Raw genomic sequence first — 25,743 nt, 5'->3', positions numbered from 1 at the left:
CTAGGAGCACTGCAGACGACAAGCTTCAGCAACATACACTGTTCTCCGGCGACAGAGACCCCTCAGAAAGTCTTTTCAATTTGCTGTGGAGCAGCTGACTACAAGACTTTGCAATTTCCCAAAACGTGCAATTAACCAGCCCCTTACAAGAACTTGGACACACACCAATGTGGGCCGCCATTTCTGCATCAAAGCCGCTGGCACAGAACAAAGCGGGAGAGTGACTGAAAAGAAGGGAGGGTAGTAGGATTGTAGAGGGGAGAGTAGGAGTATAGGAGTGCGGACAGGAGGACGAGTGGTAGGAAGGAGTAGGAAGGGGTAACATCAGAGGGTGGAAGTCGGTAGTAGAAGGAGCGAAAGACCTCAGAGGGAAAGAACGACGTTATAGGACAAGAGGGGAGATAAGGTTGAAGTAGTTGGAGGGAAGAAAGTTGCCTGAAAAGTGAATAGAGCTACACAGGGAAATGAACATCAAGACCTTAAAGAAAGGCCCAAGTGGAGCTCAAGGGTCTGCAAGGCATATCCCAAAAAATCCCTTGTAAATAACCTGCGTATTAGAGTAGGTCTAGCTTAGAAATTAACAGTTACTCACCGTACTGACTAACGTACTCTTAGTCCATAGTCCCCTTTCCTCCATACTTTCACCAGAAAACAAATCATCTTCCCCTTTAAATTTCGAGTGGCTTGGCCCTGGGAGCGTGCGCTCGTCTGACTCCCCCCCCACCGCAACTCCTCAGTCCCCATTGACGCGTCAACAATGATAGGCATTGCCTAATGACAACAGTATTGTTAGGGGGGAGGATGGGGCGTATGGAGGAAAGGGGTCTAAGAGTACGTTAATCACTACAGTGAGTAACTTAATTACTCCTACATCCCGACCCCTTTCCTCCATACTGTATGGGCGATAACAGTTGAATGTAGCCCCATGGTGGAGAGGAGCCCCTCCTTAAGAACACAGGTTTCTTAGAACTTCCTGCCCGAATGCCGTGTCTGACCTAGAGGTGCCGTCCAAACAGTAGTGTTTAAAGAAAATCGAAGGGGTGACCAGGAAGCCGCCCTGCTGATGACCTGCCACGGCACAGCCATTGGAACGCGATAGCTGTGGCCTTGGCTCTGACCGCATGGGCATGTAAGTTAGCTGGTACTGGTTTGTGCTGCCCCTCTTAGGCCTTCTTGATGGCCGCAATCATCCCCTCGATATGGAGGCCTTGAATAACCTGGACTTGACCCATCGAAAATGACAAACAAGGCGTCTGCTATTTCCTCATTGAGATGGAAGGAGGAGGTCACCTTGGGTAGGAAAGAAGGGTGTCCGCAGGACGACCTTGTCCCTGTGAAAAGTGGTGTAGGGTTCTGATGCCACCAGAGCCTGGATCTCACTGACTCTGCGAGCTGATGCGAGTCCCACGAGCAGAGCTGTCTTTATGGTGACCAGCCTGATGTCCGTGGGCACCCTAGGCTCAAAACGTTTGTGTGCAGAGGCGCCCAACACAACATTAAGGTCCCACACCGGATGTGGCTGCTTTATAGGTGTGTAAAGCCTGTGGAGGCCGGCCCGATGCACCATTTACTCATATTGGCTCCTAGTAGCCTTGCTTCTAGCGCCCTGGATGATCTCTAGTTTAGCTTGAGATAGGCTTAAGAGTTTCAGTGGGACCTGCTCAAGAGCCACGCTGAGAGGGCTAGCTTGTGAGGAGCAGGGTGGAGTACCCTGATCCCCTGCTGGGCCAGGAGAGGAGCCGGGCCCAGCAGTAGGTGAATGGTTCGTATGTCCGAAAGGCTTAGGAGCTCGGAGAACCACGGTCTGGCCGGCCACCCGGGAGTGTCGCCCACGGAGCCGGAGCCCTGCCCCTGCCAGGAGGCGCACCGTTGGCATTTCCTGTTGTCCCAAGAGGCAAAAAGATCCACCTGGGGATGCCCCCATCTGAGGAAGATCTCCTTCAGTAGCAGGTCGTTCAATTGAACTCTTAAGTGTAAGCCCCCAGTCTGCTCAGCCTGTCCACTTCCAGGTTGGATTCCCGCGGTAGGTGGGCAGCCATGAGGTAAATGTCATTCTCCAGAGCCCATTTTCACATGCCGACTGCTAGGTTGCACAGCAGAGGGGATCTGGTGCCCCCTTGATTGTTGACATAGTACATGCTGGTAGAGTTGTCTGTCTGGATAAGAACTGACTTGCCCTCGATAAGAAGGAGAAAGCCCTTGAGAGCCAAACATATGGCCTTCAAGTCCGCAGTAACTGTAACCTGAGGGGCGGCTGCCGGAAGGGCTTGGCCTGCCTCAGGTTGAAGTCTGCGGACCACCCGTGGAGGTTCGAGACGGGAAAGGGTGGAATGTTGACTGGCTCCTCTTGAGAGCCCTTCTCCTGATTCCATGAGGCTATGAAATGCAGCTGTAAACTCCGCCTCCTGAGTCTTGTGTGGGGCACGGTCAAAAGGACCACTGCCATAAGCCCCATTAGGTGTTGGTCCCACCAGCAGAGTTCACGGGCCTGGAGAGGAAGTGCGCAGTAGCTCTCTTGATGGCCACAATCATGTCCTCCAAGGGAAAGACTCTCACCGAGCTTGTGTCCAGATGAGGCCCAAGAAGGTAAGGATCTGCGTGGGCTGCAGCTGAGACTTCTTGAGATTGATAGTGAACCCCAGAGTGTGTTCCTCAGTGCGGAGGCAGTATGCTGAACCGCTTCCGGAGAGGTGGCCCGGATGAGCCAGTCGTCCAGGTATGGGTAGACGTGGTGGCTCTGGGCCCTGAGGAGGGCTGCCACCGCATTCATTAACCTGGTAAATACCCTAGGAGCCAAGTTGAGGCTGAAGGGTAGCACCTTGTATTGGAAATGGGAGCCCCTGATCCTAAAGCGCAGTAAGGAACTATGCGGCTGCCAAATGGGGAAGTGTAGGTAAGTGTCCTTCAGATCCGGTGAGTACATCCAGTCTCCCCTGTCCATGGTTTCCGCAATAAGAGCTGAATTTTTCCAGAGGGAGGGAGAGGTTGAGGGTGGAAAGGTCAAACATAACTCTCCAGCCAGCCTGGTTCTTCTTCTGTATGGCGAAAATCCTGGAATAAAAGTCCAAGCCTAGCTGGGAGGTTGGGATTTCTTCCACAGCTTGGCACTCGCCGAGCAACCAGATCTCCGCCAGCAGAGTTGCTGTCCCAATCTGTGGGAGAGGATGGGTGGAGAGGTGAGGAGTGGAAGGTACTGGTAGGCGGTACCCCGTGGAGACTACAGAAAGGACCCAGGGATCTGAAAAATTCTGGTGCCACAATTGCACGTGAAGGGCAATCCTGCCCCCCACCGGAAACACATGGACCCGAAGGGACGTGTCATGCCTTTTTTCCCTCCGACATTGATGCGGAGGAGGGGGGTTGAAAAAACCCTTTGCCACCCCCCTCACCCGTTTGCTGTTTCCTCCGATGACTGAGACCGGTCCTGTTGTCTGGACCTCCGTTCTTGGAGATCTTGGAACCCACCAAATGCCCGTCCCTTGTCGGATCATTGTTGCGACTGCGTGTAGGCCCTGGGCGTGGCCGTCGTAAGAATAGATAAAGACTTTGCGGTTTACAAGCTGTTCTTCGTTTTATCTAATTCCTCATCCGTGGTGGAGTGGAAGAGGTCACTGCCCTCAAAGGGAAGGTCCAATATGCATTCCTGGACATCAGGATTAAACTTAGTAGTCCGGAGCCAGGCCGTCCTTCTCATGTCCATGGCAATGCAGATGGCCCGGGCAGAGGCATTGATGTGAGCAGCGGTGGACTCCATAATGTCCTGCGCTACAAACCTTGATTCTCCTAGTCCCGCCTTGAAGCACACTTGGCTTTGTGCCGGAAGTTCTGGGAGGAAGTTCGCCATTTCCCGCCAGAGCCTTTGGTTAGCGGCTGCCAACATGGCATCTGCGTTGGCCTGCCACAGGTGCAAGGAGGCGGAGTACAGCTTCTTCCCGTACGCCTCCAAGATCTTCTCCTCCATACCTAGCAGATTCAACGATGAGGTGGCCGAGGACGACTGCGGCTTGGAATAGAGTGATGCTGCAACTATAACAGAAGAGTGCGGTTGAGGATGCGCTGAAAGCAAGAGTCTCCCCCCGCCCCCCATCTGCCTGTACCTGACGTCGAGTGACAGGCCGGGCCGAGTGTGGCTTGATCCAAACCTTCTTGGCAAGGGCAAATACGTCTTTCTGCATCGGGATCCCCACTTTGGTAGGGGGTCTTAGGGTGAGGACTTCTGCTAAGACATCCTCCTTAGGTTGCTCTACCTCGGGCTGAGGAAGGCCCAAATACTCTGCCAAACCTGCAAGGTGTTCCTGGAAGGCCCTGGCTCAAGATGGCGATTCGAGGTCCTCTTCCTCGTCTGTGTCTGCCAGGTTCGGGGAGTCCGGAGCTGGTGGAGGAGTGCTGGGCGCTGTGGGCTGCGGAGTGGAGGCCGGAGCCGGTGGCTGCTGCGAAGGCGGATTTGGAACAGTCTGTACTGTGAGGGCAGGGAAGCCGGAATCGGAGGAGCCGGCTGGAGCAGCGGCCTCTGCGCTGGGGCCTGTGGCACCAGAGCCATCGGAGGAATGACTATGGGTGCCAGCTGGGACCGGGGCACATTCTGCTTGCGGTGCAGGAGAAACCTGCCCTGCGCTGCTGATGGATAAACTGTAGGCCACGCACCTGCCTGACACCAGTCCTGCTTTGTGATCCTTTCCTCCGCAAGAGAGGGTATTGAATGATGTCTGGCACGGCAGCCATTTTGACAATAGCGTGCCACGTGCTGAAGTCGTGGTGCCTGGCTTCCTGGAGCCAGCCCCGTCAAAGACGCTTGGTGTTGGAGCAACCGGCCTATCCAGCACCTCAAGCCGTGACCTGGAAGGTGGTAGTGCTGCGTGAAGGCGCCCTTCTGACATGATGCCGGTATTAGGGCGTGGCCCCTCGGGAGTAACCCTGGTAAAAGAACCTTGCAGTCTCTCCGCACTGACACCGGAAGGATCCGGAGACCCTTTGGCCATGAGGCCGGTAGCTGGACTAGCTTCTGTACGTGTGCGGGTACTAGGGCATTGCCCCTCGGGAATAATCCTGGTATTTCAGGCCGAGAACTAGTAGGCGTTTCGCCCTCAGCGGATCTGCCGGTAGCACTGCGTATAGGCATCCCCTCGGACATGTTGCCGGTACTAGGGTGTGGCCTCTGGGTGAAGACCCAGTACAAGAACCTTCCGGTCCTTCAGCACTGTCACTGTGAGGATCCACTGACTCCCACGGTCTACTGGCCGCTAGCTGACTTAGCCTCACTACTTGTGCTGGTATGAGAACCCGAGTGGTTCCTCCCGCGCAGGCAAGTCCTTGGAAGGAGTCTCCCTTGTGGGGTGCGCTGGAAAACTACCTTGGACCTGGATCAATGATCGACTAAGTCCTTCTGGTCCTCTGGAGGCAATCTCTGGAAGAGCTCCCTCCATCTGGCTAGTCTGTCTTCAGGAACCTTGAGGAAAGCGCATTGCACGCCGTACAAGCTCGCCAGCCATGGTCAGGGCCAAGGCAACATGGGCAAGGGTCTTGGGGTCTGAGCCCGTTGCAGGATGACACCTGCTGAACCCTGTAGAAGTCGACATGCGCCAGGGAGGAACGCGACGCCCGAGTATCTGAATGAAAAAAAGACAGAAAGACAGAAGAGAAGAAGTATCCGTGCATGGAATTACATGGCCGAAGCCAAACCCAGGAGCGCTGGTGAATTCGGCCCATTCCGGACGACGTGGAAAATAAGTCTGAGGAGTGGTGCCGGGGGCGGTGTCAGGCGAGCGCATTCTCCCAGGGCCACGCCCCTGCACACCTCTAAATTTAAAGGGGAAGAAGATTTTTCTGGTGAAAAACATTCCATCTCCTGTCCCACGCGAGGGACGCCTATACAGTATGGAGGAAAGGGGACGGGACGTAAGTGTAAGTCCCTGGAATTAAGACAAACAAGGTTTATTTTATTTTTTTGTATTTGTTTATTTGTATCGCGCTCCGAACCCTGAGGTAACTGGGCGCTGGAAAAACTTGAGAGTTGCATACATAGCAAAGAACAACAATAGCAGTTAGCCAAGTCAGACCAATGGTTACAGCTAGGTTTTATGACAAGGATATTGAATAGGTATGTGCACCAATGGGACATTTGCCTCTTATAGGGAACTACATTGGCTACATGGGACAAATCAGTTAAGTGTTGAGTGCTAGAGGCAGAACATTCATTACTGTAAATGCTATCATAGTACAGGACAAAGCAAAGTAGGTATGTAGCCGGGGGCATAGTAGTTAACAATAGTATGTATTAAGGATTACAGGAGTACAGTATTACAGCCAGGAAGAGCCCGAGTACAAGGCAACGGCTAAGGTAATATGGTTGCTGTGTAGGTGAGGAGGGCTTAAAGGTATTAGTAGGGTGATTACCTTTAGGCCCCAATTAACAGCCAAGTAGTATTTATATTGTAGCGGTCAATAAGAACTATATATTTACCCAGGAAAGTAGGGATGTCCAGACTAGGGTGCAAAGGGCTTACTTTGTACAGAGCTAGGGATAGTCCTTAGCGCCTTGACAAAGATTTCAATAGAAATCCTTCAATCTTCTCTAGGCTTTGGCATGTTCTTCAGGCCTTCTTTAACGCCAATCTGAGAATACAAGTCTTCGTCTACAATTAAGTTTTTAAATCAAATCGCAAAGTCTGAAGGACCAAGAATACTTCATCACACATGATCTGCAACCACCTTAATTTTGAGTAGGCCATCCTAAAATATGGGGAATAGAGGATGTACAAACGCATTTACAGTAAAATCAGTGACTCTGTAGAGTCTTGGATATTTCTAGATGTCTGTATTTTCTTCTTTAAGTTAAATCGATATTTGTCTCTTTTGGACAGCAGCACTCAATTCCATTCTTCATTAAGCAATACAAATGAATCCTAACCATCTAAGCTGAAAACAGCTCAATCTCCTAGACTTCAACACACAATACAACACAAGACCAGCACTAGAACGGGTAATCTTAGGGGAGACTCGAACACATTTTCTTTCTTGCTGCAACATGCTTTTTATTTCAATTTCAAATATGAATGTATGCATCTTTCATACTATTAGACTAACTTCTACAATGTGAACAAAACACCACTATTCTCGATTACAAACAAAAAATGTACATTCCACCACAATTTAAAAGAAGTGATGAAGAGGTTTACACATGCTTGAATTGTAAAACGGCCCTTGGTTAATACAAAGGGTATTGAAAGCAACAAATATGTTATTTTACACGTCAGGTTTCAGAAAGAAAACGTCCACTGTATAAATGTACTTTGGATCCTACAAAAGCCAACCGCAAATCTGGATTAAAGTTCTATCACTTAGATCAGTGATCCCCAGATAATCGTTGAATATGAAACTTACTCGTTTATATTCAGTGTATTCCAATCTATTTTGTGTGGCTATTGTGACAAATCGTGGGATGCAATTGCTTCTCCCCAGGGGTGAGCATTTCCTTGTGAGGCTAGGGAGGTGAGCCGGCTACGCAATATTCTCTCTAGGGGTGGCATTAAGCAGGACCTCACAGGGAGAGACTCCCCTCCAGAGGATAAGGACTCCTATTCCGGTGACAAACTCCCCTTCCACCTCACTCAAATATATTCAGAACCAACCTGGTGACAACAACCTTGGAGAAACCTCCATCATTTGCTATTGTGATTTGTCAAAAGAAGACAAAGATCTCTCCAATACTGAGATGACTAAAACATACTGATTAATGCAGAATAAGTGCCTACCAGGTACTGGGACTAGGAGTCCCGAAGGAGGCATAGGAAATATGGCTCAAACACATAAAAAGGACTATCACCAGAATCCGGGGAAGCCCCAGAACAGTGCTGTAAAAAGAGGGGCAAAAAAGTGTCTGTTCGTTTGTTGAGAATCCGGGTAAGTGGACACGAGAGGAAAGCAGTGGCCAGAAGGGCGAGAGAATGAAACCCCCTTTCAGGGTGCAAAGCGCACTGAAAACGAAATGTCAAAAAGTGAAGGTGGATAAGGAGATGTGAGCGACAGAGCCGCCCTGACAAGATACGGAACCAAAGAAAGGTAATGCTGGCCCAGTGACAATCCCATTGCATTGCAGGTAACATGGAAAGCGGGAAACCTGGGTAGTGCAGCATTTATAAAGATTCGCATAACCATATTTGGTTACCCACGTAAAACAAATATAATCATTGGGGTACTCTTGGACGTCAGAGTGAATGGCGAGTAGCAATGAACAGTGAGAAGTCTTCCTTTGGCCACCCTACACGTCTCAGTGAAGAACCAGATAAGAATTAGGATTGAGTCAAATCATGAATCCTTCAGGGACACCACAACCTCGTCCCAGTGAAGGACCAAATACTAAGAAGAGAAGGAGAATCCTTCAAGGGCTCAATTTACTCATTTCCAGTGGGTGGACAAATCATAACAGTGAGACTAATCACTGGGTACATGACACTGATCCCAGTGAGAAAACTAATAGTCAAATATAGCAAGTGCTAAAAGTAAAACTGTGCAATTGGTGAAATAAATAGCAGAAAGAGAAAGTCTATCTATTGCTATTGAAAAGGACGAAGTAAAAGAGTATACAAGTACCATGGTACCCAGTGAGAGAAATATAAAAAAAGGACGTGGGAAGTCCCCTATGTGAACTGCATGAACTGGTACAAAACATTGCTAAGTGCTATTTGAAGATCCTATACTGAAAAGGACAATGCTGGAAAGCAAGCCCCAGTAGAAGGTACTTATTCTCCTGGTCTTCAGTTGTTTAGTATAAGTGAAAGGCATAGACTAATTTTGGATGGAGGACTGATTGTTACTTTGGACTATAGAATGGACGGGAGCACCAGAGTTTACTTTTCTAGGTAGGGAAACCCATAGAGTAGGGAAAGTCAGGCATATATTCTTTAGTTTAAATAAATAATTCTTGAAATGGCAAACCCTAGTCCCTCTTCTTTCTGACCTACCACACTATCCTCACTACCCAAAGTGTCTTATGCTCCTGAGCACCACATTTGGTGATCCTTCACACACGATCTCCAACGAGAGAACAATATTTGCCAATATAATATCTCAGAGTTAAAGTCTTTATGCCATTGCCTCGAACGTGTCACAGTTCATGCATGCACAGACAAAACAGTACCGATTTCTAGATGGATACATTATTTGAAAAGGGGACCATTACATTGAAAGTTTGAACAAACTGCAGCCGAATGGAACAGTTATTTCTAACACTAATATTATGCGATTCCTTCCCATATACACATTTTAAAACCAAGAATTTGATTGGCCCCACTAAAGACCTCTTACTGGATGCCCCCATAGCTGGCAGTACTGGCTATAAGAATACGTTATTTGCTGGAAGTGGGAAAACATGGCCACCCATGTAGCAGCATACTCTGCAAAGCTACAAACGGGTTATTTTACTTGTAGGATAATTGAAACCCAGCAATCAGCTCAATGGCTGGCAGACTCTTGAGCATTATGTTCTCCGTGGCAATTGGATCACGTGCTTTGTCAAGTTTGATATGTACCTTTCACTAGACCAACTAATGAATACAATAACTATTTAGTACATTACTACCATTCAAGATCACATGGATACCATTTTCACTGGTTATTAAATGTGAAGCTAGTACCACACCCACTTACAGTGATACGGGAGGGGGTAGCATGGGCTTCCTGCATAGGTAGCTAAGATTTGATGATTGCCAAAAAAGGAACGGATGGATAGTTCCAGACATAGTGCATGCGCCCTTGATTAGGGGGAGTGCCACATGGGCAAGTGTCTGAAATGCTGCTGGGCGGACCCAGGGATTTATCCTTCGAAGGTAAAAAATTGGGTACCACAAATGTGGGCAATACTGGTAATTGTAGCACCAGTTAACAAGCGCTCTGAAACCAAGAAGAATTGGTTTGCTGTGTTACACAAAACATCACAGAATAGTCAAAAACTAAAGGGAGATTAGCGCCAAAGTAATATGTTTTCTTTGCCCCACACATATTATACGTGTACCTTGAGACATGCTGTATGCAAATCATGTATTGCTATGCGGTTACTGGTTCACACATATGGAGCAGCCTTTGCAAACAGCTAAGTTGATAGCTCTATTAGATACTGAATATGTTTTTCAGAATTGCGGTCATTTTTACAGCGACAGAAATAACTGACCGAAATGACTGAATGAGAAATGTACGTAATGCTAAATTGTTCGCACATTTCCCATTCAGTCATTAAAGGTAAAACAACCCTAAATCTAAAGAAACCCTAACCCCCCCACCCCCGACGCCCACACCCTCACCCACCTTCTTACCTTTCCTTCAGTCTTGCTGGCCTCTGCAACGTGACTTCCGTGACAGGGAACCGGCGCCGCAGGGTCCTTTTTTTTTGGGTCAGCTGCAGAGGTGTCCCACGCAACCCCGCTCACTATACTCCATAGCATAGTGAGTGGGGTGTTGCGGGGGATACCCTTGCAGCCTTTTTTTTAGGGTCGGGTCAGAAGCAGGGACAGCTGTCCTCCGACCCCAAAAAAAACACCACCAAATAGATAATACAAAATGTCCTACGAACATTTAGTCAGTAGGACATTTAGTATTCTCTATTTTCGGTAATTTGGTGGTGTAGGTCATTTGGAGTCGGTCATTTAGACCGAATCCGTTTTTCAGCCTAGACCAGTAGTGCTTCATCAGATTTTAAAGTCCTATTGAAAGTTGGGTCTCAAAAACAAGCCTGCATTCATTACACCTGCCGGGACACAATCTAAGTAAGTACTCTGTTGCTCAACGTCATACAAACCACCTATATTTTTAGCTGAAATGGCAAAGCAAGAAACGATTATGTTGAGGCTAGAACGTTAAGCTCTTTGTGTGTAAAATATTCTCCCATGGTTACAGAGGAGATCGGTTTCAGGGGCCGAGTTCCTGCATTGCCCAACGTTTGCTTTTGATGGCCAAACTTTAGAATTGCATACCTACACAAACTTGCACCCTGTACAGAGGATACACATTTCACAAAAAAGTGTAGAAAAGACTCTAGCCTTGCCCTGGAGTAGGCCCATCAAGCACCTGGAGTGTTTCAGACAATTGGGAGGAAACCGTTTTTGCCAAGGAATTTTAAATCGCAACAGTCCCAGAAGGCGGCCTATCACTGAACAGGGTGTTCCAACGACTCTACGGAAAATGTGAAAACTCAACTTCAGCTGTTAGGCCTTTGGAAACGAATGTTACATTTCCACTTGTTAATCGCATGTGCGTCATTAACAGCTTAATGAGACTTTGTAATGCACGACGATGAACTGTGCTCTAAATCACAATATTCTGAGAACCACCTACCTATTTTACCTTATCATGTGTGCCACGTGACCAAGTTTCTATTTAGCATCAGGGTGAGAAATCCTCCTGGACTGTTAACTTCCGACAGCAGGGGTTGACAACATGTGGCTCCAGCAGAACTTTGAACCAAGACTTCCATGATCCTTCACAATTCACTTTGCTGGCTAAGGCTGATCGGAGTTGTAGTTCAAAGCCTTTATCGAGCTAAAGGCTGCAGACCCATGCTCTACAGGCGTAATGCCCTGCCCAAGTAGTTTACTGTACTGGTGCGAGTGATGGACAGCAGGATCCAGGGAAGCAGAACCAGTAACTTAGGATGCCACTGTGCTGAAAACACAATGTGCATGACTGAACCCGCCATTTAAACTGAAAAACATATAAACTTAAAACCACGCCTGTAGGCAATCACTCCACCACACAAAAACAAACCGACCCTTAAACAATAATGGAAACATTGTGTTCCAGGCTAAAAACCTGACCTTAGATGCACTTGACTGGCGACCCAAAGTTATTGCATTACTCAAGGAACAGTAAAAGCTTCTAACTGACCTGCATCTTCAAAGTACCTTAACCAAGTTAAGAAATCAACCAATGCCAGCAACTCCGGAAACTCCCAGAACACCGCTTCAGGAGGGAATGTACATAAACGCAGAAACGCTTCCCAGGTTCCAACAAACCCAAGGTTAGCCTTGCCTACTTTACCAGACCCTACTCCAGCTATCAGCCTCAACCACAAGGCCAGTCTCTTTCCGACCAAAGGAATCACAAATCACATCTCTAAATATAGGTGCAGTTCACAGTAGATCACCTATCACAAATGCAAACAGCGGTGCAAACAGCGTCTGCCGTTGCATAGAAGAGTTCAATGTGGACTAGAAATCAATACGGATGGTTCAACTGGTAATTATCAAATAGTCATTGACATAATAAATACCATGTGTCTATAAAACTGTCTCAAAGAGAACTAATAAAAGAAGTGGGGTAGCCCCCTTCTAACCAGAGAGACTAGATATCCCACGTGAAAACACCTCCATTTCAGGTTTGAAAAATGAGTAGGCAAATGGTACATCAACGATAACATATCGGTGACAGTTATTGTGGTCTATTGCACTCCAAGTGCCGGACCATTTCATCTTCATGGCGGGACAGCATTATTGTCCAAGTTCACAAATAAGGATGTCACAAGGAACCTGGAAACTATTGTTTGCTGGCCAAGTTGGATGCCTAGGCTGAGATATTTGCTAGAGTTCCGTTAGAAGAGCTAGGAGCTTGGGCAGAGAGCAGTAACATCATTCCGTTTAATCAAACTGGGATTCGGAAGGGCCTTAATACTGCCCCCAAATGGTTTGGCCTCGACCACCATTGTTCAGCAGGCTTGGTCAATACAGAATACTCTTGTGTTCGTGGCATATATTGATTTTAGCACAGCCTTTGATACTGTGGATAGGGGCAGGCTACGGAGGAATCTGCGTACTAGGAACATACTCCTGGCCTATTAAAAATTAGCATCTCCCTCCATGAGCAAACCACGGTTAAAGTTTGCCATGACCAACTTAGTGGCCTAACCTGCTGTCTTCCAACCAAGAAGGGGCATAAGCAGGGTGCATCTTGGCACTGATGCTGTTTAACGGTAATTTGCTAGATCTCAAAGAGGGCATTGCTAACCCGTCCACAATAGCACCGAAACTAGGTGACATTTGTATACAATGGATGTGTTATGCCGACAACCTTGTTCTTCTTGACCTTACTCCTGGTGGGTTGCAATCCTCCTTACGCTTGTTGAAATCCTTTTGTGAATTATACTCCCTTAAAGTGAATATTGCCAAAACCAAAAACATGATTTTCAGTTCTTCAAATAAAAAGGTGCAAAGAATGTATTGGCACATGGATGGGGAGGTAATTGAAGTAGTTCCTGGTGATAAATATATGGCAATTAATCTGGACTCTAGGTTGCAAGGTGTTATACACCTAGGACGCATTAAGACCAAGATCTGTCAGATATATGGTACCATTGGCCCTTTTCCCCCACAGGTGTGGATATTACTCTGTTGGAGTCCTGTCTAAACTGTAACAGGCCAAAATACTACCAATTTCTTTGTACACTACTACTACTGAGATCTGGGCTTTCGGGATTATGACAGAGCTAACAAAACTGGAGACAATGATTTTAAAAAGACTTCTGAGATTACCTCCCCATAACATCCATGGAAAATATTTACTTGGAATTGAATATTGTATCGATCCATGTCAGAATTTGAGTGTCCTAACCACATACTGGAAGCTTGTAAATGCCCCAGATTTACTGAATAATTTGACACATGGTATGCCATTATCTAGAGCTGGTTTCATGTCTTCCAGTTTCATAGTGAACATTAGCTAGATTGCTGATAGGTGGCTCAGTTAGGCTCCAGAACATGTACTTGCTATGCCACTCAGTCAGATTAGGAATACTATGAAAGCATTCTACATTTGCAGAGTAAGGAACAACTGATGGTTAACTTGGCTACTACAAATAATTTACATTGAGTATGTTTAGGACTGGAATGAATTTCCAAGCTATATTCATTTTTTGGGCCATTCCTTGGTTGGGAGTATCTCAAAATTAAATTTAATGTAGTAAAGTCCTTGGAAATACTTGGAGCATGACAAAATATCCCAAGGAACAACAGACCTTGCCGACTGTGTGGCAAGATGAAATTGGAGTCTGCTCGACATCATCTGACTGTTCCTCACTCCTGAAGCTTGGATCCTAGGCATGAGGTCAGCTGGCCTGGAGGGAAACATCACGGCAGAAGAACTATGCAACATTTTCATGGGTGGGTGTCATGATGTGTACAGTATACCTTGCTCCCTTATGGAAAAAGATTGTAAATATGTTGGCCATCTTGGCATGTTGGTTTGGGAACTGTGTCTTTGTGTCAATACTGTTTGGGCCTTCTATGTCAATTTCGAAATCTGACCCCAACTCCACCTCCTCACCTGAAAGTTCGGGCTGGTGTGTTCTTGGCTTCCTTCCGTCGCGAACGGCGGATCCTTTTTTGTGTAAATATGGCCGACCGCGGAACGACGCCACCTTGGTTTCCGGAAGAAACCCCGGTCACCAGGGACGCCGGCCCGCAGCCGCCTAAGGGGAAAAAGCCACAGAGGCAAAAAAAACCTACTCGAGGTGACCAGAAAGGTACCCCGCCTTCCTCGAGTCTGGTGAGCAGGAAGGCGAGGAATCCACCGGGAAGGATGCAGAGGAGACTTCTCAGGAGGAGCCGGATCAGTTGGGAGATCGGGAAGATGTACCGGCGGAGGTCCGGAAGAGTTAGAGGAAGGACCCAAGGAGCCAGCAAGAGGGAAAGGAGAGACCAGCAAGAAACAGAAAAAGGTGCCAGGGAAGGAGCGCCAGAAAGGGGCAAAGGAAAGCGGGGCTCAGCAGAGCCAAGAGAAGTGACAAGGAGCGTCAGCAACAAAGCGGAGGTAAGCGCAGTTGCAACGCGGTCCCTGTCGGCTGCACAGAGCCGAAAAAGCCGGTGGCGGCCATCTTGGGATGGAAGACTAGGCCGCAGAACACGTTACGCCGAACGTGATGGAACTTTTCTACGGCGGCCCCTTCTCCACCGATCCCATAGGCGCACATAGAAGGGGCGCATGACACTTTGCTTCACATAAATAGGTCAGTAAATTCGATGCACTGTAGTGACTGTTATATAAGTAAATATTCAAATGTTTGTGTTATGGAATAGTATTAAAAGTTGACATTTGTTAACTGTAGAATACGGTAAATAAACAAAAAAGAATAATCAGGGTTTCAAATTGTGGATTAACAAGCCTACATTCCTAAAAGGGCATGCCCATGACATCATCTAGTCATTTGAGCTAGACCTCAAACAGACCAAACACATGGAACTGTCATGAGTTTATCACCATCTGCTTTAAATTAATTGTAGATCCACAATCATTACAGAAATAATCTAAACAAAAAGGACAAACAATGCTACATCCTGATCAGACAAATGGACAAAGTCAACAAGCAAAATTTTGAAGAAAATTTCACAATGCCCAAGAAAAAGACTTAACATTGAAAATCTGGAAACACGGAAAATGACAGCACCAAAGAAATGCAAGGAAATAAAAACCATAACCAAAATCAACAAATGGTTCAAAGCCAAACTGGCCTTCGTTTAAAGGCCACAATCTAGAAAACGCATGGAGGAAATCAAAGTTGACTAAATAACATGCAAAATTCAAAGCAGGTGTTACCATAGGATCACTGTAAGAATGAAAACCAAACTATGAATCTTGCACAGTGTAAAACTAAAGAAGCTTTCACATTTTACAAGGCACTATCCCACCCACAACAAACTATTCATTCCCACAAAACCCTCTGAGGAACAAGCCAACTTTCTTGCTAGGCCCTTCAAAATAAAACCGCTGAGCTTTAAGCCAACATTGATCAACAGAAAATCAAATGGTGTAGTTGCCATAATATTGTATGGAATTTAACTTTTACAACTGTGGAATTGATTAAGATGACTAAGAAACTAAACGCCTCAGCTGAAGAAATATGACTCATGCCCTGCCACACGGATCAAGGAATACACAGCTAACTTGGTGGAACCATGGACCACTTTTTTTAAACACATGAGCATCATCCAGACAAACTAAAGGCTGTCAAGGTAACACAAGAAGTGGAATTCAGTTCAAGAGATACCTGAAAACTACAGACCCATATCTAACAATCCTTTAATTGCCAAAATCCTGGCAAAGTTCACTACCACTAAACTTGTACTCCACAGTGAAGATAACCTCTTACGCCATAAAAAAAATTATAATTTCATTTCTGCTCAAACTGGAGTAGGGGAAACCAGTCTCCTTTTAATGAAAGAGTTAATTTTACTAGCACTGGACAACATTACATTAACACCCCTACTCATTGATCTATCACTGCAGACGATGGCAGTCAACCATCATATGCTAATACGAAGATTAAAAGTTCATATGCCTTGAAGTGGATGAACTACTTGGAAAATCACACCGAAGGTTAAAACTGGCAATTTCAGCTGAACAATTTTCCCCTGGAAGTGTGGTGGCCCGAGAGATATATCCTATCCACATAGATATTCACATTCAACCCCTAGAAGACATCATCAAATTCTATACAATGATTCTCCGGTACTATTCAACATCGAACCCCAAAAACAACAATCCTTGTATAGAAGTGCACTCCTCCAGAGATTCCAAGATTGGACCATAGATGACCTCTGCCTTAATGTTCCAAAAACAGATACGCTTTGGGATCCAAACCTTTCAAATGGCATAGCCTCATGGGTATTGCATCCACACCTTTGGACAAGGTAAAGAAGCTAGGTATGCACTTCAAAACTATACTCACTGCAAACACACACTAGCTAGCCAAAAGATCCCACCTATAGCTCCGTATCTTCAGAGCTGTCCCTCACTTGGAAGTGACAGTACATTGAGTTTACCAGAGCCCTTGTCCTCTAACCTAGACCATCGTAATAGTTTAACAAGTAAACTGCAAGTTAGTCAAAATAAAGCAGCCAGACCGATTTGGGGGCTCAAGCCTTGAGATCACAACTCAACCAGGCCTGAAAAACAAGAACACCACACAAAAACAACTATATTACTTTACAAATCCTTAACAACGTTGCTCCTAAACTGTTACATAAACAAATATGTACTTACAAGACCATCAGTGGCAGCTGGTGAATTGTTTAACTGGAGGGGTGTAAATATTTGTCCCAGATATGCTACAGCGACCTAGCGTAGCGAGGGAGACGAGACCACTCAAGGGGCGTTCACTTTTTTAAATAATGAATGAAAATGGTGCATTTTAGAGCACACTTTTGTAGAAAAATTGGGTAAAATGCCAAAAGGTTTGCAATTGGGTGTTGTAGGGTAACTCATGAAAAAAATCAAATTGATGCAAGTCACCTACAGTGCACAGGAGCGTTTCTCCAACACATTTTCATGATGCCTTTTCCCACAATATGTGACAATATAACATTTTCACACTGGTTGTGCCCATACATTTCTATGCTGACTGCATCATTATACCCTATTATTCCCATATGAGAACATACTCCTATTTGCTTTGTGCATAATGCCAATAATGATACTATAAGAAAACATGTCCAGATTTGTTCTGCCAATATATGGCAGTATCCCTACGTACTAACATATTCCAGTTGGCTTTACCATTAAAAATGCATGTCAAAGTATGAAAACCTGTCCAAACTGGCTGTACTAGAAATCTAGTCTGGCTACATAACACTTATGCGTGTTTTACCAAAGCTGCCCAATACAAAATATCATGCCACAGGAAGAATAATACCATTGACCCTGTATGCTTTATAAAAGATGCCCAATACAAAATGCCATGCCTCAGTAAGAAATGGATAGACTGGCTGCATTGAAATACTAGTCTAGCTACATAATAACGCTTAGCATGCTTGCTTTATCAACCATGCACAGTAAAAAAATGCCATGCCTGCTCCATGGTGTGCCAGAGCCTTGCAGTCAGACATAATCAAATTAACGATGAATGGAATCATGTGTGATTTTGAGGCACTGGGGGACCGAGGGGGCAGATGCGTGCCAGGAGCTGGGGTCCCAGGTTACAGTCATGGCATTTTTATTGGGTATAGATGACAAGGAAAAACTGCCATGCTCGCCCCCCTGATGCCCTGAGCGCCTCAGACATACAATTAGGTTCCATGTAATAATGTCCCTGCAAAACCGTCCGCTGGCAAAACAGTCGCCAAAAATTGGCCGTTTTTTTGCGTTAATATTATTACATTTAACATGAGGGGGACACCCCTGCATCCACCCACCCCCCCTTGACTCCCAATAAAGGTTCACCATATATAATGTTGCCACAACCTTTTCCCAGCAACATTATGTATGGCGAACACATATATACGGGGACATTATTACCAGATACCTACAATTATGTGCATGCGAGGTGCTGGGGGCCCAGTCATGGCATTTTTTACTGGGCATCTATCAAATGTCCATTAATAAATGGCATTCCTTCCCTCATTGCCCTCCAGCACCTCACATATACAGATAATCAATTGCGTGTACATGCAAGGCGCTGGGGGACTTGGGGGTCAGGCTTGACATTGCATTTGAGACGCTAGGAATGCCAGTGGACTGGGCTGGCATTTTTTACTGGGCATACCCAGTAAAAAATAAAAAAAATAAAAATAAAAAGGCCATGACGCCATGACTGCACTCTGGGTCCCAGTGCCTCACACGCACCTGATGAATTTGATTGTGTGTATGCAGGGCGCTCGGTTAAGGCATGCGTTTTTTTTACTGGACATCTATCATAGATGTGCAGTAAAAAAAAAAATAAATACCATCCGTGTCCCCTGGTCCACACAGCACCTGAGACGGAGAGCTGATATTGGCAGGTGGGGGTGGGTGGGTTGTGCAACAATGGCATTTCTTTAAATGTACAAACCTCCTACCCCTCCCACTTGCCAAAATCATCTCGGACCAGCACAAGCACACACACACACACACACACAGCAATCACTTGCTGTCTCATTCACAGTCACAAGCACCCATCATGCACCTTCTCACTCATAAAACATGCATACACACACATTTAAATAAGAAATGAACATCCAAACACATTTATACAACATGCACACAGATTGCATGCTCTCATGCACACCAGCATCCATACATTCATTCACCCAACACCACAAGCTTGCACGAATCCATTCACATAATTTTAATGAAAAAACTGAACATAAACAAACGTGTCTTCTGCCGCGGGTCTTTTCTCACCTGCTAGCATGAACAGGAATCAGGAAGCTTCCTGGTATATGCTCATGCATAGAGGGGCCTGAGCATGGGTGACCAGACGCCCCACTCCAGTCTGGTCTTTCTCTGTGTGCGAGGAGGTGCAGGAGCACCCCCTTGCACATACAGACATGCCGTTTCCCACCCAGCATTTCCAATGAGCCTTGCAAGGCTGGGGAAACAAATGCCCCCAGCCTTGCATGGCTCATTGAGCTTGCACAGCTAGGGAACTTTAACTGTTAAAGGGAAACTGTTTCCCTTTGACAGATAAGAGCACTCCCTCAGCTGAAAAAAAAAAGATAAGTGAGTGCTCAGATTTCACTGGGCTGGCTTCTCCATAATGGGTCCGAGGGTGCCAAGACCCAGTGGGTTCACACCCCCTTGCCCATTATGGACAATCCGCCCCTGGTAAGATCAACACAGGTTAAAAGCATAAATATTTCCAGGTTCAAAGGGGAAACACTGTGGGAGATCCCTTGTAGTATTAGGTCTAAAATTCTTTAACAAACTTCCCACAACTCTGAAAACAGAATAAACACTCAGGTAGTTCAAAAAGAATGTAAAAATGTGTCTCCGTAAAGGTCTAACAGATATGCCTCCGTACATAACCAATGGTGCTTTCGCAAAAGCATCAACCACACTATGTAACCAGCTGTCGGTTTAGATCTTCAAATCGGACTGAAACTAAGCAGAAAACTTGGGCACATACTTTCATCCTATGCTTCCTATTCTAGATATACATACCTCACACCTTTGAATTGAACTATGTCCTATTAAGTTTTTCACAGCCACCTCAGTGAATTTGTACATTATAAAACTCAAAAGAACTGTGTCCCTCAGAAGCTGGCAGTGGATTCATTTAGACTTGGCTGGAGCTGGATGCAAAATGCCTGGGCGAACAGTACAATTTTTAGGGGATCATTGGAACAAAGTCTTCAAACCTCTTTCAAAATAGAGCAGATCATCCCAAACCCGTGGAGTGTAGGAGCATTGCTTTGTATTTTTCGAGGTCATGACACATATAAACGTCAAATTTACTGCACAATTGTTCCATTCAGAACACAAGTTTGATCAATGATGTACACAGACAGAAAGGTAGAGCATAACCCACATCATGGCACACGGTCACTGCTGCTAAAACAGTCACCTTCCATTTTCCCATGTATGAATGGAACACAAGGTATTACGAGCCTGCATGCCAAGGATTGCAACGCACAATCTCAACTTCTACAACTGATTTTCTTTTCCACAACTGAAGTAAATAAATATCTTACATAATTAGGGGGTTTGCCTGATTTTGAGCAATCACTTAATAAACGAATGGGAGATAGTACAGTTATGGATTTTCTACCAAGAAATGCAGTCAAAAACATGCAAATAAATGTACAGCATGAACTACACAAAACATATTAGGGATACCCATATATTATGGTCCAACACGACTGCTCCAGGCTCTGGTGGCATGTACAAGCCACCTAACCTTCCGTCTCATGATTTTATCGTGTTACCAGGACCCTTTCAATGCCTTTCTAATACCATAATGTATTGTTAGTCATTTCCTATCTCTTATCCATATAAATATACTAGTGCGCACTAGATATCTGGTGCTGTCAATCTATAGCTTACATGAAGAAATGCGTGACGGTTTAAAGTTGTGCTAAAAATCAAAAATTGCAAAGAGGTGAGTCTGGAAGTAAAACAAGCTGAAGTCCAGCAAAAACAAGTCACTCCGCTGTAACAGAAATGCGACCACTCAAGATGCCTTGTCTGTTGTGCACTGCTGGCAACCATGGCTGTATGGGTACAAGCAGAGGCGTTGTTGGGAGGATTGAGGGGGGCTATAGCTCTGGGTCTTTTGGTTGTAGCACTGGATAGAAGCTCAGGGGTTACAACCAGAAAGGCTAGCTAGCCCCCAGTCCCGACAGTCCCAAAAGTAGCATAGCCGCGGATCTTTTCCGGACCTAGCAACACCCCTGGGTAAAAGACAACCCGTATATATGTATAAAAAATACCCATACCCATCAAAACGGGCACATTGACATTCACGCGGTGGAATGCATTTCCTACGACGAAAATAGGAATGGACTTAAATACTTGTACAGTTTTTAATTGTTGAAGGCAAACTTCGGCTTAATGTATTCAGACATTTTTTCCAGTCCCAGTTTCTGCATCAAAGCATCGCTGGATCGTCGGCAAATATTGAGCTAAATATTTGCTTGAACAGGAGACGTTCAGCTTTACAAGTAAACAGTGGCAGCTGCAGATAATGTCAACTCCTGAAAGCTAATCTAGGTGAAGGCGAAGGCTGGAAAATGAGCCCCGGCTGGCATTCCTGCTAATGCCACCCGTTTTCATAAAGGGGATGGCGATGCCAAAGCCCTGCCACAGATAATGATTGCAGGTATCCTGCTTTCTCTGGAATGTGGGGTCAACTTAGGTCCGTCTGCGCGCCAGGATAGGGGGCAGAAAGGCAACAGAGCAGGGCTAAAAGTTCAGGCTTTATTAACACAAAAGACAAGACTGTTCCAGACAGACACATCTACATGCCATCTGATTCTAAGGCTACCATCCTCGCTACTGTACACAGAACTAGCGGACAGAGACACAAGACTGCTACACTAGTGAAGACTAAGCTACTGAAACATCAATGAAAAAAGACATACTTGCATTTAAATATGGTAACAAGGCTGTTGGGGAGAAAAAGTACATTTTGGTAAACATTTGCTCATCTACCATTAGCAGTTTGAGATAAAAACTACTTTTAGGTAACGATAAATTTATATAAAGTAGGAGAGAGAAAGGAGAATAAAAAAAAATCAATTCAGGTGCACGAAAACAAGACAACAGCATGATCAAAGTAGATGAAACATCATTCAAGGTTAGCATTGTACATACATTACAATTACTTCATCCCGTTTCGATACACATACAAAACACATTTCAGAAAATGCAGAAACAAAGCTTGTCCTGCAAGTCAGGTTCTTGAATTTGTTTAAGCAGATTCACACTGGCGCGAGTCGCCTCGGCACACAATAGAGAAACATCCGGACCAAACACATGCAAATCATGGCCCCTCAAAATCACTTCATGTGCATTGCTCTGATCCATATTCACTGTGAACATGTGGACGACACGGCTGGATTTACTATTCACAACAGTGACTGGTGATGCAAAGCGTTGTAATAGCAGATGGGTTTGAGGCCCCCTTCCCTGGTATTCAGTTAGTTGACCCTTACAAGGACACGACGACGCACTGGCAAACCACGATGTGTGGCTTGAACAGATCCTGGAAGACGCAGGCGCGTTAATTCATTGATCTAGCTTAAAGGGAATGGGCATCTTGAATGTGTCCTCCTGTTCTGGCTTGTGCAAATACTACTGGGAGCCCCACAAAGAGGAATAAAGTCTACATTTAGAAACATTGCTTAGTACAAAGGAATACGGTAGTTTCTGGGCAACTAGTGGTGTGAATTGGACCACCATCCAACACCAAAGCATTGGATAGTCGTAAAGAGTGCAAATGCACGAAAGCTTCACTCAAATGCAAACAATTATCATTGCATGATAAACACATACAGTCCCGTCCACAGCTCAGCTTACGTTTTCTGGCTTGGTTCAATGGCGAGATCCTGGAATTCACACCGGGCCGACCAAATCGTGTTGTGTACAGTAACAATGAACCATTTATTCCAACTTGTTCCTCCTGCACGAACACCTTGTCCAATGTGAAACCCAGGACACGAAGGAAGTGACGTGCATGACCACAAATAACTCCTCGTTCTTGTACCACTAAATCAAACATAATGCACCACTGAGATTCAAGTCTGGCCACTACGTCTCATGAAGAGCACTGCACACGGTGCATTTGGCAGTCACGTAACCAAGTTCGGACAACTAAAATGGCGACTGCTTGTCATTTGGTGACAGGAGGCTGGATGTTGCACAGCGGCCCTTAAGAGAACACACTAAAGAGCTGTGGATTTTGACTGTTGTAATGTGGTGTAGTACCAAGTGGCATGAGCTTGCACTTTTGGCAAATATCGGTTTGCTGCATCACAAGTAGCAATATACTGAAAGTAACAGTGCAGTCGCATACGAACTACATAACTACTTCCGAAGCAATTGCAAACCAAAAGGTTTTTATTCACGTTCACAATTGAGAACAACAACAATAATGTAGTTTTGGATTCATCAACTTGTCAGAAAAACACAAACATTCTGCCCATCACCATCTAGTCTGGCTGCACGTTATAATTGACCCATAAGAAAACACTGGCTTTAAAGGTTATTTGATTAGCGTTCCGAGAACTCTAGGCATCCTTTAGTTTTCTCACACCACATGACCCTCCGTATTACTGATACTGTTCATTTTCTTTCCATCTCCAACGTTTTTGAAGGGACACTCTTCCACATCACCGCTTCAATTTCTGTGAAAAAATATATTCTTACTAGTTTTACTGGTGAAAGTCACCATGGCCCCAAGTTCTAGAGATGCTTTTCTCATATCCTCGTCCCTCCAATGTATATAGTCCTAGATTAACTCCTAGGACTGCCCAACCCATCTTTGTCAGCATGTCTTCAGGCTGTACATTTTCTTCTAGTGATTTCATCAAGAATGCTAGGCAACACTCAAGAGACAGCATTACCGGCTTTGGGTATGGTATCCAAATCCATTCTTTTTAAAACTCTTCCTCAATAAATAAATTGATTACCGTAGTGACTAACCTAGTCCTAGTTCATAGTCCCCTTTACTCCATACTGCATGGGTGTCCCTCGCTAGGGATGGAAGACGGAACCTTTTTCACAAGAAAAAAACGTCTTCCCTTTAAATTTAGAGACGCAGGGGAGCGGGGGCCCGGGGAGCATGTGCTCCCCTGACTACACCCACTGGCGCCACTCCTCAGTCCCCATTGACGCGTCGACAATATTACCATTTGTTATGTTAATGTTAAAGGACATTTGTACCGCACACTATCACCACCGGAGTGGTCCCCTGGCGCTCTGGCGGCTTTGAAAGAGGGAGGGAGGGTGGGTTAGTGGGGGGATGATGGAAAAGTGCAAGAGTGCAGTGATGTGGTGTTGATGGCCTCAGCCGGGTGGGTCCGTTGGCTGGGCCTGGGGTGTTTGCGGCCGGTAGTCGTCGTGTACTGTTGTGCAAGTCTATGTGTGTTTTATGTTTTGTTGTTGCAGTGTAGTGAAGTTTGTGCGGTTTGTTGTGCTGTAGGTTTGTGGTTGTGTTTGGTTTGGAGTTTGAGAGGTGTATGCAGAGGAGGAAATTGTTAGTGGAATTGGTTAGTTGGCACCTCTATCCTGAATTGAAGAGTTGGGCTTGCGTAATCTCTCACAGATGGGGTGTGTGTGCACCCTGTGCCTCTGGTTCGGTCTGGGCCCGTTCTGAATTGGAGGCCCATTTCACACCATTTCCACCAGCCTCCCCAACAACCCCGCATGTTCCTCACTCCCACTTATATGGCCAGTGCCTAATGACACCAGTTTTATAAGAGGGGAAGATGGTGGGACGTAAGGAGGAAAGGGGACTATGGACTAGGAGTATGTTAGTCACTACTGTGAGTAACAAACTTACTCCTACGTACCGTCCCCTTTCCTCCATACGGCATGGTCGATTACAACTGAATGTATCCCCAGGGTGGAGAGGTGACCCTCCTTAAGAAAACAAGTTACTTAGTACAGCCTGTCTGAAAGTCATGTCTGACCTAGAACCGACATCCGAACAGTAGTGCTTGCAGAAGCCGAAGGAGTGGCCCACGTGGCCGCCCTGCTAATGACCTGCCATGGGACGCGTCTCTGAAATGCGACCGCCGTGGCCTTTGGCTCTGACAGCATGGGCATGCATGTACGCTGGAAGCGGTTTGCGCTGCCAATCGTAGGCCTCCTTTATGGCCAAAACCATCCACCTTGCTATAGAGGCCTTGGAATGCCTGATAACCTGGCCTTGACCCCCGCCCCCTTGAAGGTGAAGAAGAGCATCCGACTTGCGGAAGCTCTTGTACCTGTCCAGATAGAATTTCAGAGCGCGCCTGATATCAAGATAGTGCAAGAACTTTTGAGCATCGTCCTAGGATCAGCAAAGAAAGTAGTTAACACCATCTCCTCATTTAAATGGAAAGAAGAGACTACTTTATGTAAGAACTTAGGATGCATTCTCAGGACCACCTTATCTCTGTGAAAAGTATTGCACGGTTCTGAAGGCACCAGTGCCTGGATTTCACTAACCCTACATGCAGATGCAAGACCCACCAAGAGAGCTGTTTTAATGGTGACAAGCCTGATGTCTGCGGACGCCATTGGTTCAAAAAGTTTTTTGCGCAAGGGCGCCCAACAATATGTTGAGATCTCACACCGGCTGTGGTTTTCTTGATAGGTGGGTAGAGCCTGGTGAGCCCTGCCAGATATCGCTTAACCACCGGGTTGGATGAAGAGAAAATGTCCTCTGCCGAGTTCCGGTAGGCTACTATGGCCGCCAGATAGGTACAGTATACATCTATTTGCACCCCTGAGTGTGCAAGGTGTGCAGAGAAGTATAGCACATCATCCAACGTACAAGTAAACATGTCAACCTCCTTAGACTCAGCT

At 45.9% G+C, this 25,743-nt stretch overlaps 1 protein-coding gene across 15 annotated transcripts in view; it reads right to left on the bottom strand.

Moving 5' to 3' along the window:
* Positions 1–25,743, bottom strand: part of MSI2 (musashi RNA binding protein 2) — a 2,560,560-nt gene that overhangs the window by 450,905 nt on the left and 2,083,912 nt on the right. For 8 of the 15 annotated variants that reach the window (XM_069614640.1, XM_069614629.1, XM_069614635.1 and 5 more), the window contains exon 11: positions 21,813–21,836. The exons of the other annotated variants lie outside the window; for them this stretch is intronic. In XM_069614640.1, coding sequence (XP_069470741.1) covers positions 21,813–21,836 — 24 coding nt within the window. The remainder of the gene's footprint in view (positions 1–21,812; positions 21,837–25,743) is intronic. 15 annotated transcript variants of the gene reach the window in all.

This window comes from Ambystoma mexicanum, chromosome 9, assembly GCF_040938575.1.
Source record: "Ambystoma mexicanum isolate Mex_15411 chromosome 9, UKY_AmexF1_1, whole genome shotgun sequence".
Classification (NCBI taxonomy): domain Eukaryota; kingdom Metazoa; phylum Chordata; class Amphibia; order Caudata; family Ambystomatidae; genus Ambystoma; species Ambystoma mexicanum.
This window is presented reverse-complemented; position numbering and strand designations above follow the sequence as displayed.